Consider the following 14,926-nt stretch of genomic DNA (forward strand, 5'->3'; position numbering starts at 1 on the left):
ATTGGACAGCACTGCTTAAGAAAATTAATCCCAAAGATTTCACCAGTGGTTTAAAAGACATTGCTTTACTTTTTTTCTTTTTTAATGTTTATTCATTTTCTAGAGACAGAACACAAGCGGGGGAGGGGCAGAGAGAGAGGGAGACAAAGAATCCAAACAGGCTCCAAGCTCTGAGCTTCAGCACAGAGCCTGACGCAGGGCTTGAACTTGGGAACAGTGAGATCATGACCTGAGCAGAAGTCGGACACTTAGCCAACCGAGCCACCCAGGCACCCTGCAGTTGCTTCACTTTCTAAAGCAGGCCTGGGATCTTCAAACTCCTATGGTCCGTAAAGGGATTGCAAGGATCCAGGAACATCTATGTGTATATGCAGTTTTGAGAGTTTACTGCTTTCATCAGATTCTCAAATGGGTCAGTGATTCCTTAAGAAGGCAGGATCACCTACTCCAAGAATTATTTAGGTTGCGTTTAATTTCTAATAATAGTAAGAGTTGTATCACTATATTATACTTCAACTAAATTGTCACTCTGCCTCTGTTAAAAGGGCCTGGAATTTTCTGCTTCCTACTTTAAAAATCTTTAAAGGACTTACTTCTGAGATTTATTAAATTCTAAACATCAGTCACTGTGTGATGACTGGACTATTCACATATCACATACTTTAAAAATTGTGGAGTATAAGAATTGTTATAACTCTTCTTTCATTCCTCATTCCCTTTCCCAGGATAAATACCTAAATTTATTATAAACATTTGTTTTGTTTTTAATTAATAGAGAACTTTGTCCCTTGCTCTATAGGCTTTGCAAATTTTATGATTGTTTTTTGATATGTAGATCTTGATAGGATAAGGAAAATATTTGGAGATAGATCTATCCTGATTATAATCATCACTAGCAATGTTATTTATTAAATTCTTTGTTAATTATCACATTGCCTATATTACAAATTTTCTGTCTGTTTAGAATATGAGTTTTATGGTAGTGAGCAGACTTTATAAATATTTGATGTGTGACAGTTCTATAACCTCAGTTTTTCTTGTTGGGAACAGGTCTGAAGGTTGAAGTGACTCATTGTGGAACAATGAGACGGAAATACCGTGTTTGTAATGTAACAAGAAGGCCTGCCAGTCATCAAACGTAAGAAAAGCTGGTGTTTGTCAGAGTAGAGATGATTTGAGGCAGCTTGCTCTAGTTAGTGGATTGGGAGTTTTGCTCACCATAATGAGATGAGAGTTGTTAATGTGTACTTTTTTTTTTCTTTCAGCTTTCCTTTACAGTTAGAAAATGGCCAAACTGTGGAGAGAACAGTAGCACAGTATTTCAGAGAAAAGTATACTCTTCAGCTGAAGTACCCACACCTTCCTTGTCTGCAAGTGGGGCAGGAACAGAAACATACCTATCTGCCACTAGAAGTAATGTGTTTAGGCTGTTTCTTAATGTCCTCTTGTTCATCTTTCTGTTGGGAGTTTTATGGCATATAACTTACTTCATACTCTCAACTTTTATTTTAGATATGGAACTATTTTAAATTTTATTTCAAATTTAGTAATGAAATAAGTTTTATTCACAATCCTGCAACTCTAAAGTAACCACCATTAACATTTTGGTATACTTCTTTTCAGCCTTTTTATCCAGTGTACATTTTACCCTGTTATAATCATACTTATAAAGCAGTATTGTTTACTACATTTTTACTTAACACATTAAAAAGAAGCAGTTTATGGGCGCCTGGGTGGCTCAGTTGGTTAAGTGTCTGACTCTTGATTTCGACTCAGGTCATGACCTCACAGTTCATGAGTTTGAACCCCATATCAAGCTCTATGCTGTCAGCACAGCTTAGGATCCTCCGTCTCTCTCTCTCTCTCGCTCTCTCTCAAAAATAATAAATAGTTTAAAAAATTTTAATTTCACATATAATTGCCAGTAAGAGTTAAAAAAGATATATGCATCTAGTACAAAACTTTTTTCCATTTGTAGGTCTGTAATATTGTGGCAGGGCAACGATGTATCAAGAAGCTAACGGACAATCAGACATCCACTATGATCAAAGCAACAGCAAGATCTGCGCCAGATAGACAAGAGGAAATTAGCAGATTGGTTAGTACTTGACCCTAGAAATGGGTTAAAAACATGTTAGAATGAGCTACTACTGGAGTCATGTCCTTATCAGCTCATACCTCATTACCATTTCATGGATTATCAGAATTAAAAGGGACCATGGAAGTCATCCAGTGGTGTTCTTAACGGGTTCTTAAGGTTTACCCCTTAATGAGTTCTATGAGAAGGATTAGATCCTTCTCATTTAGCCCCAAGCTCTTTAATTTTAGATCTAGAGCAGATTGTCTCAATTAGTGTTTCAGTTAGGGAACTGGAACTTTACTAGGAACTTTACCTCCCACCTAGGAAAGGAAAAGGAAGAAAAATCAAGGTATTATGACTATCTATAGTGAGTGTTAACCATCAGTAGGAGTTTTTAGTCCTCAGTATCAGACTGGCAGCTGTATAAGATGAATAAAGAAATACAAGACTGGGGTGCCTGGGTGGCTTAAGAAAAAAAAATGTAAGACTGTTCCAACCATGTAAGGTCTCTAAGCTCTATCACTGTTGTGAGTGGAAGAGAAGGAAGAGTAGCAATATCACTTTATAAAACTGATGGAATAAGGCAAAATGAAAAATAAAAGTCACCTGGATCTTACTCTCTTCTTGAATACCATTTAAATTACATAAGTGAAGAGAAAAAAGTCTGGAAATAGGAATATTACTTTGGGTAATAGTGAAGATTGTTATAAAAAAGTTACAGAACTGGCATTTTCATTTTGTAAGCCAATTATGGGAAATTCCCGTATAGTTTTATAAAGAGCAAATAAAAGTTATTACATGATAATTAGGAAAATACAGATTTGTTTTCATCATAGATTGTTTTTCTGATCTATTATAACAAGGTTTTAAAACCTTTAAGAGGCTAGAACCTTTCATTATCTCTGTGAAATCCCAATAACTACTACTAATTCACTTATTTCAGCTTTTCTGTCCAAAGAGAGAATATCATACAATGGTTAAAAGTACAAGCTTTGGAATCTTAACAGCTCTGGGTTCAAAGTCTATCTTCTATGCTTACTTACTGTTTCCATTATTGTAGTTATTATAATTATACCATCTACAGGGCGCCTGGGTGGCTCAGTCGGTTAAGCATCCGACTTCAGCTCAGGTCATAATCTCACAGTTCATGAGTTCGAGCCCCACATCAGGCTCTGTGCTGACAGCTCAGAGCCTGGAGCCTGCTTTCAACTCTGTGTTCCCTCTCTCTCTGCCCCTCCCCTGCTCATGCTCTCTCTCTCTCTCTTTCTCTCAAAAATAAATAAACCTTAAAAAATTATAATTATACCATCTGGAAGACTAGTGCACTGATTGAGAGTAGAAACTCTAGAATCAGGACATACGTGGTTTCAGATTCTAGGTCACTTGCTTAGCTACATGGTTCTAGGCCAGACATTTAACTGTACTAAGCTTTAGGTTTGTCCTCTGTAAAGATTATAAAAGTTATATAAGAATTACTTTTATAGCTATAAATTTATTGTGAAAATTAATTATAAAACTTAATACCAAGCATATCACATGGCAGGTTTTTATTTATAGTAGTTATTCTTTGCAACCTTACTATGAAGGTACCCTGAAAAATGCCATAAATGAATGGCATTTAAGCTTGAAGAAGCATTAGTGCCTAATTTAGAAAACAACTCTTTCTGTTTATTGTGGGAAAAATTTTTTTACATATTTAGGTTATATAGTTTTTTTTAATGGGTTGTTACTCAACCACTTGAAATACCACCTTCATTTTATAACCTTATTTGACCTTCCCCCTGAGACCAAGTAAATATGTTTTAAAAAACACAGTTACTATAGCACGCTATAAACATGAATTATATTATGAAGTCCAAGTGTATATTGAATTAAATTCTTGGTACCTGGGTGGTCAATCAGTTAAGTGACTGACTTACGCTCAGGTCATAGTCTCAGGATTCGAGCTCCGTATCAGGCTCTCTGCTGGCAGTGCAGAACACACCAGATATTTAATACATGTCTGAATCTTCTAATTAGAAGTTTTTATTTTTTAGGTCAGAAGTTTATTCCTCTTATAATCCCCAGACCACCCTCTCTAAAATGTATTAAGTTTAGTCATATAAAATTGCCATTTTCATAGATTGTAAATAGTTGAAATTTCTTATTATTCTACCTAATACATTCAAATTTTTGTAAATTACCAGGAGGTTCAGACTTCCTACAGTCCATTCATGATATGTGGTTCGAGGTTAAGATTCTCTGTCCTATAGTTAAGGCACCATTAACTAGATCTAAAACATTATTGATACAGTGAAGAGAAAAAAATGCAGAGTTCTAATGAATAAAGCAGGAAGTTGGGAAAATTTTTGAAAATAACTGCTAACTTTTTCTGTTGTTAGGTAAGAAGTGCAAATTATGAAACAGATCCATTTGTTCAGGAGTTTCAATTTAAAGTTCGGGATGAAATGGCCCATGTAACCGGACGTGTACTCCCAGCACCTATGCTGCAGTATGGAGGACGGGTAAAACCTGTTGATGGTTTTTAAATTAGAAACAAACAATTGTTGTTAATAAAGAGAAGGGCATCCTAACTAAGTCTGAGATATAGAAAGTGTTGTTTTGCTCCAACAGTACTTTTTTGTTTTAAGGTATCTTTGCTTGAGTTTAGATGTTTTAGTTTTATAGGATAAAAAATATAAATAATATTGATGTAGAGAAGCCTATTACATGTAGAATGTCAGATATATATCAGTTCAGCAGTTTGAAATGTTTTTCTTTACAGCTCATTAAAATAAACTGTATGTTAATAGTTTCTTCTTTTTTGCCTTATTTCTCTTTTTACTTTTTCTGTAGAATCGGACAGTAGCAACACCAAGCCATGGAGTATGGGACATGAGAGGGAAACAGTTCCACACAGGAGTTGAAATAAAAATGTGGGCTATAGCTTGTTTCGCCACACAGAGGCAGTGCAGAGAAGAAATATTAAAGTAAGACATGTCACTACTTTGGTTTGGGGAATTTTTTGTGTTTCAGTTTTAACTACTTTGGCTAATGTTTTAACCTGTGTTGTCTCAGTACAGAGTAATCACTGAGCCTTTGAAAATACTACTTCTCAGTACTTTGGGAAAGATTTCTATATTTGTTAGTAAAGTCACTCATTCATTCTTGTAGGCATCTTACTTAACATTCCAGCTTATGTGATATGGAAAGAGCATCATTGGCTTTTGATAGCAAATAGGTTATGTTTAATTCCTGGCCTTTTCACTTCTTAGCTATATTATTATGAGTAATTTATTTAATTTCATTTTGCTTCAGTTTTCACCATTTTAGAGATAATACCTATCTCTTAGATGAGGATGAAATAAGATCTTTATTTCTCAATTGAGCTCCTTGAAAGAATAATCTAACTCTTCATTTTCACTTCTTTACTTTCAAAAATTTGACCTCCATCTCCACCAGTTTCTTCCTTTATTCCCCAAATTCTTTTCCTCCATGTGTAAGTGCTCGGTAATCTTCTGCTTAAATTGAAAACAAAACAAAAAATTGTTGATTTTCAATTTACATAACTTATTCCAGCCTTCCAGGCTTCCATTTTCTCACCTTCTTTGAAAGAAAATGATTATTGTCTAAATTCAGTCTCCATTAATAGATCTTATAAAGTATGCTCATAATGAGTATTTCTTGAAAGATACAGAGGCAAGTTTACCAGCCAGGTCAATTCAGAATTTTCTTTTTTCATATGAGAAATAAAAGTATTTTTTCTATTTAATTCTGTTCACTTTTTATTAGCTCCAAATTTCTAAATGTATGTCTTAAGGTTTACTTAATATACGTTTTTCTCCAGAGTTTTTATACCCATTTTCAAGTAAAATGTCATAAGGATAGTTTACTAAATGCTATGATTATCTTGACCTTGAGGCCAAAGAAAATACCTCCAATTGTTTTCCAAGCTTAGACTTATTCTTTTCGCTTTACATTTGTTATTCATGGCTTGATAGAAATCTCATAATCTTTGGGCTTGTGGGTCTTATTGAGGCTGACTGAAAATACCCAACTTCATACTTCTCAAATTAAACACTAATAAGGAAAAGGAGAAGGAAATTCCTACAAACTTTGTCTCTAAGGGAATTAGAATGTTTTTGAGCAAAGATGACTCAGATCCTTGACTTATGATCTTATTTGTTTTCAAAACAAGTAAAGTGATTGTTAAATCACGACATCATTACTTGTTTATCCTAGGTTAAATGCAGAATTTTGTTTTAAAAAGGAATTAATCGTCTTCTGGGGTTTCTTTTTAGTGGAGATAAAAGTACATTGAAATGCTTCCTGCCTCATTCGTTCTTAAGTGTTGTTTTCATATATTTTTTTAATCTTTTCTGAAGACACAGTCTTACCTGCTATCCTTGTTTCAGATACATAATATTGTGGAAGGAAATTTTGGAGTAGGTCATACTTCTGACTCTACCATTTATCTAGCCATTTGACATTAATGTCCCTGGAACTGTTGCCTGACCTATAAAATGAGAATAATACCTTACCTACCACTTTTTTATGAATGTTGTCACAATCAAATTAGACAGTGTACAATGGGGCACCTGGGCGGTTCAGTCGGTTAAGCATCCAACTCTTGATTTTAGTTCAGGTCATGGTCTCACAGTTTGTGAGTTCGAGCCCTGCTTGGGATCCTCTGTCTCCCTCTCCCTCTACCCCTCCCCTGCTCACTTACATGCACACACTCGCTCGCTCTCTCTCTCTCTGTGTCTCTCCCTCTCTCAAATATAAATAAATAGCACTTAAAAAAAAAATTGGGTGCCTAGGAGGCTCAGTTGGTTAAGCATCTGACTTCAGCTCAAGTCATGATCTCACAGTTTGTGGGTTCAAGCCCCATATCAGGCTCTGCGGCTTATCACTCAGAGCCTGGAGCCTGCTTCAGATTCTATGTCTCCCTCTCTGTGCCTCCCCCATTTGCAATCTGTCTCTCTCTCTCTCAAAAATAAATAAAAATGTTAAAAAAAATAAACACTACTCTTAAATAATGTACACTATCTTAAATTTATCAAGTTCTTACCATGTCTTGGTCAGTGTGCTAAATTCATATATAATCTCATTTAATATTCACACCAACTCTCTAATGGAAGTAATCATTTTACAGATGAGAGAAACTAAAAAAAATGCTTAAGATTTCATAGTTACTAACAGAATTAGGATTGAAACTTGCCATGCTAACTCTAGAAATGAACTCTTAACCAGTACACTGTATTACTAATGCCCTTTGTAAACTACAGAATCCCACATGATTCTATAGTAGTGTTCTTAATTTCCAAAATAGATTACTGACTCACTACTGCCCTTAATATCAGTAATCTTGGTGACCTCTTTATATATGGAGCACACAAATCTTTGCTTCATTTTCCATTCACTTCTCAAACTTTCCATTCCGCTTTGTAGATGTGAATGACTAGACAAAGGATTTAGTTTTAGTGTGATTTCTCCTTCTAGGGGTTTCACCGACCAGCTGCGTAAGATTTCTAAAGATGCAGGGATGCCCATCCAGGGCCAGCCTTGCTTCTGCAAATATGCGCAGGGGGCAGACAGTGTGGAGCCCATGTTCCGGCATCTTAAGAACACCTACTCAGGGCTGCAGCTCATTATCGTCATCCTGCCGGGGAAGACGCCGGTGTATGGTAAGGATATCTTAAGAATGTATTTTTTTTTTCAAGTACTTGATAATTTTGGAAAAGACAAATCAGTAGAGGAAATTAAATAGGCCAAGAGGAGGGCCACCTGGGTGGCTCAGTTGGTTAAGCGTCTGACTTAGGCTTAGGTCATGATCTCACGGTTCGTGTATTTGAGCCCCGTGTCAGTCTCTCTCTCAAAAATAAACTTAAAAAAAAAAAACAAGTTCTGCCAGCTATACTACCTATGTGATATACCTGAAATACTGAACCACACTAGGCTTTAGTGGCCTCATCTTTGAAACTGGGATACTAAAAATAAGTAACTCATAGAGAGTAGTTGTAAGGATTAAATAAATTTACATATATAAACAAGGCCTAGAATAGTACTTGTTAAATAGTGAATACTCAGTAAATGATAGATATTATTATTGTAAACAAAAAGTTTAGTGATATTAATAATTTAAACATAAATCATTGAATCTTGGAAAAATACAAAGTATAATTTTCAAACTACTGAATGGAGTATAATCATTTAAGCTTAGAAATGATAGAACAGGTAGAAACAATTTGGAAAACTAAAAGACAACCTACAGAATGGCAGAATGTATTTGCAAACAACGTATCTGATAGTTACTATCCAAAATCTATAAAGAACTTATCAAACTCCACACCCAAAAAACAAATAACCCAGTTAAGAAATGGGCAGAAGGCACTTGGGTGGCTCAGTCAGTTAAGTGTGTGACTCTTCATCTCGGCTTGGGTCATGATCTCATGGTTCGTGCATTCGAGCCCCGCATTAAGCTCCGTGCTGATGGCTGGAGCCTACTTGAGATTTTCTTTCTCCCTCTCTCTCTGACCCTACCCTACTCGTGCTCTCTCTCACACATGCGAGCACATGCGCTCTCTCTCAAGAATAAATAGATATTTTTTTAAGAACAACAGGTGTTGGTAAGTATGCAGACAAAAGAGAACTCTCTTGCACTGTTGGTGGGAGTGCAAACTAGTGCAACCACTCTGGAAGATAGTATGGAAGTTCCTCAAGAAACTAAAAATAGAACTACCCTATGATCCAGCAACTGCGTTGGTAGGTATTTACCCAACGGATACAAAAATACAGATATGAAGTTATACGTGCTGCACCCCATTGTTCATAGCAGCATTATCAACAATAGCCAAACTATGGAAAGAGCTCAAATATCCATCGGCTGATGAATGGATAAGGAAGATATGATATTTATATACGATGGAATATTAGCCACCATAAAGAATGAAATCTTGCCATTTGTAATGATGTGGATGGAGCTAGAATGTATTATGATATGCGAAAGAACTCAATCAAAGACAAATACCGTATGATTTCACTCATATGGGGAATTTAAGGAACAAAACATTTGAACACATGGGAAGGGAGAAGAGAGGGAAACAAACCACAGCAGGCTCTATTTTTTAATGTATATTTATTTATTTTGAGAGGGCAGAGGGAGGGGGTTGAGGGGAGGAAGAGAATCCAAAGCAGGCCCAACGCTGTCAGCGTGGAACCCAATGTAGGGCTCAACACCATGAACCACGAGATTATAACCTATGCTGAAATCAAGAGTTGGATGCTTTAACCAACTGAGCCACCCATGCACTCCAACCACAAGAGACTCTTAATGATAGAGAATAAACTGGAGGTCGATGGAGGGCGGTGGGTAGGAGATGAGCTAGATGAGACATGGCACTAAGGAAGGCACTCGTTGTGATGGGCACTGGGTGTTGTATATAAGTGATGAATCACTAAGTTCTACTCCTGAAACCAATATGGCACTGTATGTTAACAAACTTAAATTTAAATTAAAAAAAATTTTTTTTAATGATAGAACAGAAGTGCCTGAGTTGCTCAATTGGTTGAGCATCTGACTCTTGATTTTGGCTTAGGTCAAGTCCCTAGGGTCATGGGATCGAGCCCCATGTCAGGTTCTACCCTGAGTATGGAGCCTGCTTAAGATTCTTTTTTCTTTTTCTTTTTAATGTTTATTTATTTACTTTGAAAGAGAGCAAACATGCACTCAGAGTGTGCATTCACATGCACAAGGTAGGGAGAAACAGAGGGGGAAAGAGAGAGAGAATCCCAAGCCGGCTTTATGCTGTCAGTGCAGAGCCCAACGTGAGGCTCAGTCTCACCAACCTTGAGGTCATGACCTGAGCCAAAATCAAGAACTGGATGTTTAATGGACTGAGCCACCTGAGGTGCCCTAGAGCCTACTTAAAATTCTGTCTCCCCCTGCCATCCTCCCCAACTCACACACACTCTCTCTCTCTCTGTCTCTGTCTCTTAAAAAAAAAAAAAAGAATAGAACAGTTCACAAAGGAAAATTGTTAGATTTACTACATAAAAATTCAATTTTCTGTATCTCACAAATATATAACAATAAAAAGTAAATAAATGGAAACCAGTAGAATCTAAAAAATATTTGCAGCAAATGGAGACGACAAAGGGCTAGTTTATTAATATATCCATATAGATGTTATTGTGATCAAAGAAAAAAATCCTTATGTTCTTACAGATTAGTGAGCAAGACTATAAACCAAAATTTCTCAAGAAAAAACAAAACCATTAAATATATGAGAAAGTATTGGTTTTTCACTAAAACTTAAAGAAAACTACAGGTAAATGAAAGGAAAAATTTTAGGAGCACCTGGGTGGCTCAGTTGGTTGAGCATTAGACTCTCGGTTTTGGCTCAGGTCATGATCCTGGGGTGGTGGGATCGAGCCCCACGTTGGGCTCTGCACTGGGTATGGAGCCTGCTTGAGATTTTCTCTTGCTTTTCCCCACTCACGTACATTTGATTTTTCTCTCTAAAGAAAAGGAAAGAAAAATTTATGTTACTAAATTAGCAAATGTAGTTAAATGTTATAATCCTTAGTGCTTGTGAGTTTGCAGCAAATCTAGAATTTTAATATATTGCTGATGGCAGTTAAATTGATAATATCAAAAATATAAAAATGTTTCTGTGATTCAGTATTTTCAATTACAAAAAGGTGTTCAAAGGAAATAATTCATAATGGAGAAAAATCTATGCACAGAATTTTGATAATGGTATCTGTGATATTAAAAAAATATTGACTGGGGCTCCTGGGTGGCACAGTTGGTTAAGTGTCCAACCCTAGCCCAGGTCATTATCTCACAGTTTGTGGATTCCGGCCCCGCATCAGGGTCTGTGCTGACAGCTCAGAGGCTGGAGACTACTTCGAATTCTGTGTGTGTGTGTGTGTGTGTGTGTGTGTGTCCCTTTCTCTCTCTCTCCCTCTCTCTCCCTCTCTCCGTCTGCCCCTCCCCCACGCACACCTTATCTCTCTCAAAACGTTTTAAAAAGTAAATAACTATTGAGAACTGGCTTTAAACAATGAGTAAGTTACAGTATATTAAATGAAATAGTATACAGTGGTTATAAATGATGTTATAAATTCAAAAGATATTTTTAGGGGTGCCTGGATGGCTCAGTTGGTTGAGTGTCCAACTTTGGCCCAGGTCATGATCTTGTGGCTCGTGGTTTCAAGTCCCGGGTCAGGCTCTGAGCTGTGAGCATCACCAATGTTAGTAGAAAACTATCACTCATTTCTTTTGTTTTTTTAAAAATTTTTTTAGTGTTTTGTTTATTTTTGAGAGAGAGACGGAGTACAAGTGAGAGAGAGTAGGAAACACAGAATCTGAAGCAGGCTCTAGGCTCTGAGTTATCAACACGGAGCCCGACTCGGGGCTCGAACCCACGAGCCACAAGATCATGACTTGAGCCGAAGTCGGATGTTCAACCGACTGAGGCACCCAGGTGCCCCCCAAAAAAAGATATTTTAAAAACTGTGATAAAATACAGAAGCTGAAGCTCAACGAATTTGTAAATCAATAAGTAAAGGACCAACAACTGAAAAATAGACAAAGGACGTAAAACAGAAAAACAAATGAAACAAATGGTGAATTATCTTATGAAAAGATTCTCAACCCCATTAGTCATTAAGAAAATATGAACTAGAGTAAGTGATTTTTTACTAACAATCATAATACCCATTTTTGGGGGCGCCTGGGTGGCTTAGTCGGTTAGGCGTCCGACTTTCGCTTGGGTCATGATCTTGCGGTTCGTGGGTTCGAGCCCCGCGTCGGGCTCTGTGCTGACTGCCAGCTCAGAGCCTGGAGCCTGTTTCAGTNTGCTTTTTGGGTAAGAAAACTTGATGGAAGTCTTTAATTATGAAGCTGTTTCATGCAGTGTTTAATATGAAAGCATCTTTTGTCCTTAAGTAATTCAATGGCGTGATGAAACATGTATTTTTAGAAAAATTAATCTGGGGGCGCCTGGGTGGCTTAGTCGGTTGAGCGTCCAACTTTCGCTCAGGTCATGATCTCACGGTTCGTGGGTTCAAGCCCCGCGTCCGGCTCTGTGCTGACTGCCAGCTCAGAGCCTGGAGCCTGTTTCAGTCTGTGACTCCCTCTCTCTCTGACCCTCCCCTGCTCATGCTGTCTCTCTCTCTCTCCTAGAAATAAATAAAACATTAAAAAAAAAATTTTTTTTTTTAAATAATAATACCCATTTTTGGCAAAATTAAAAATAAGTATTGACTCTCATATACTGTTCATGGGAGAGAAAGTTGGTATTACCATAGCCTCCAAGCTGACATTCTTGCCTGCATTCCCTGTAGTTCCTTTTCAGTCCATTGTCTACATTTCTTCTAGTGTAATTTTTTTAATTAATAGATTTTATTTTTTTAATTTTAGATTTACAGAAAAATTAAGCAGATCGTCTAGAGAGTCTCTATATGCTTACTCCTTCCTCTGCAGAGTTTTCCCTGATATTAACATCTTATAGTTGGTGGTACATTTAATGAACCATTTATCATTAATAACGGTAAATCATTATTAATATGTTGTCCACAGCTTACATTAAAGTTTACTTTTTGTGTTGTACAGGTCTATGGGTTTTGATAAATGTATAACATCATGTATATACAGTATCATAAAAAATAGTTTCATGGCTCTAAAAATCCCCTGTACTCCCACGTATTCATCCCTCCCTGTCTTTCCTCAAAAGCCTGACAGCCACTGGCCTTTTTATATTTCTACAGTTTTGTCTTTTCTAAGATGTTGTCATACAGTATGTACACTTTCTAATTGGCTTCTTTCACTTAGCAGTATGCATTTAAGGTTCCTCCATGTCTTTTTGTAGCAGGATAAGTCATTTTTTTTTTACTGCTGAATAATCCATTGTATAGATGTATTAGTTTGTTATCCATTTACCTATTTTTAGCTCATAATCAAGAAGGATGTTTTAATTGCTTCCAGTTTTTTGGCAATTATGAATACTGCTGGTGTAAACATTTACATGTAGGTATTTGGATAGACATAAGTTTCCAACTGACTTGGGTGAATAACTAAGAGCACAAATGCTTTATCAAATGGGGAGACTGCCAAAATGGCTGTACTAGGGCACCTGGCTGGCTTAGTCTGAAGAGTGTGTGACTCTTGATCTATGGGTCATGAGTTTGAGATCCAGAGTGGGTGTAGAGATTGCTTAAACAAACAAATAAATAAATAAATAAACTTTTTAAAAATGGCTCTACCATTTTGTATTCCCACAACAATGAATAAAAGCTTCTATTCTACTGCATCCTCTTCAGCATTTAGTATTATCAATTTTTAAATATTTTAGCCATTCTAATAAGAGTGTTTTGTATCTCACTGTTGTTTTAATTTTCAATTCCTTAGAGACACATCATGTTGAGAATCTTTTCATATGCTTACTTGCCATCTGTATATTTCCTTTAGTGACATGTCTATTCCAGCCTTTCACCCACTTTTTAAGTTGGGGAGTTTGTTTTCTTATTTTTCAGTTCTAAGGGGTGTTTTTTTTATATTTTGGTTTCAAGTTCTTTATCATATATGTATTTTGCATTTATTTTCTTCCAGTCTGCGGCCTGTCTTTTCATCCTCTTAACAGTTGCTAGGGGTGCCTGGGTGGCTCAGTTGATTAAGGGTCTAACTTCAGCTCTAGCTGTGATCTCACAGTTTGTGAGTTCAAGCCCCACATTGGGCTTTCTGCTATCAGCCTGGAGCCCATCTCAGATCTTCTGTCTCCTTCCCTGCTCGTGCTCATGCACATGCTCGCTCTCTCTCAAAAGTAAACATTTTTTTTAAAAAGTTTCTAATGTTAATAAAGACCAAAAGTCTCTAATGTTAATAAAATCCAACTCATTAGGTTTTTCTTTGACAGATCATGTTTTCAGGATTATAATTAGAACCTCGTTGCCAAGCCCAAGGTCACTTGAAATTTCTTCTATGTTGCTTTCTAGTGTTTTCATAGTTTTGTTTTTTATACATAGGTTTATACTCATTTTGAGCTAATTTTTGTTAAAGATAGAAGGTCTGTGACTAGATTCATTGTTTTGCATGTCACTGTCCAGTTGTTCTAGTTCTATTTCTTGGAAAGACTATCTTTCTCAATTAAATTGCCTTTGCTACTTTGTCAAAGATTGATTAACTATATTTATGTGAATCTATTTCTAGGCTCTTTATTTTGTTTCATTGGTCTATATGTCTGTTCATTTGCTAATACCACACTGTCTTGACTAATGTAGCTTAATTAACTTAAGTCTTAGTGTCAGTTCTCTGACTTTGTTCTTTTTCACTATTGTCTTAGCTGTTCTAAATCTTTTGCCTCTCTATATAAGCTTTAGAATCAGTTTGCAATATCCATAAAATAACTTGCTGAAATTTTTATTAGGATTACATTGAATCTATTAATCAGGATGAGAAGAATTGACATCTTAACAATGTTAAGTATTTCCATCCTTGAACATGTACTGTCTCTCTGTTTAGAGCTTCTTTAGCTTTTTATCAGAATTTTATAGTTTCTTATAGATCCTGTACATGTTTTGTTAGATTTATACCCAAGAATATCTTTTTCTTTTGATACTGATGTAAATGGTATTGTGTTTTTCATTTTCAGTTCCAGTTGTTCATTTTTGGTATTTAGGAAAGCAGTTGACTTTTGCATATTTACTCTGTATCATGCAACCCTACTGTAATCACTTATTCCAAGAGGCATGTATTTTCATTCTCTGGGATTTTCTACCTAGACAGTCATGTACTCTGTGAACAAACAGTTTTATTTCTTCCTTCCTAGTCTGTATACTTTTCATGTTAATATACACATATTT

At 36.2% G+C, this 14,926-nt stretch overlaps 1 protein-coding gene across 3 annotated transcripts in view; it reads left to right on the forward strand.

Moving 5' to 3' along the window:
• The window catches only part of LOC120244908 (protein argonaute-3), a 127,465-nt gene that overhangs the window by 90,778 nt on the left and 21,761 nt on the right, over positions 1-14,926 (forward strand). For all 3 annotated transcript variants that reach the window (XM_039251692.1, XM_039251693.1, XM_039251694.1), the window contains 6 exons: positions 1,051-1,138; positions 1,266-1,413; positions 1,979-2,098; positions 4,462-4,584; positions 4,916-5,049; positions 7,562-7,746. In XM_039251692.1, the coding sequence (XP_039107623.1) occupies positions 1,051-1,138; positions 1,266-1,413; positions 1,979-2,098; positions 4,462-4,584; positions 4,916-5,049; positions 7,562-7,746 (798 nt within the window). The remainder of the gene's footprint in view (positions 1-1,050; positions 1,139-1,265; positions 1,414-1,978; positions 2,099-4,461; positions 4,585-4,915; positions 5,050-7,561; positions 7,747-14,926) is intronic.

The sequence above is a fragment of the Hyaena hyaena genome, unplaced genomic scaffold (genome assembly GCF_003009895.1).
Source record: "Hyaena hyaena isolate Hyena2069 unplaced genomic scaffold, ASM300989v1 scaffold_397, whole genome shotgun sequence".
Lineage (NCBI taxonomy): Eukaryota > Metazoa > Chordata > Mammalia > Carnivora > Hyaenidae > Hyaena > Hyaena hyaena.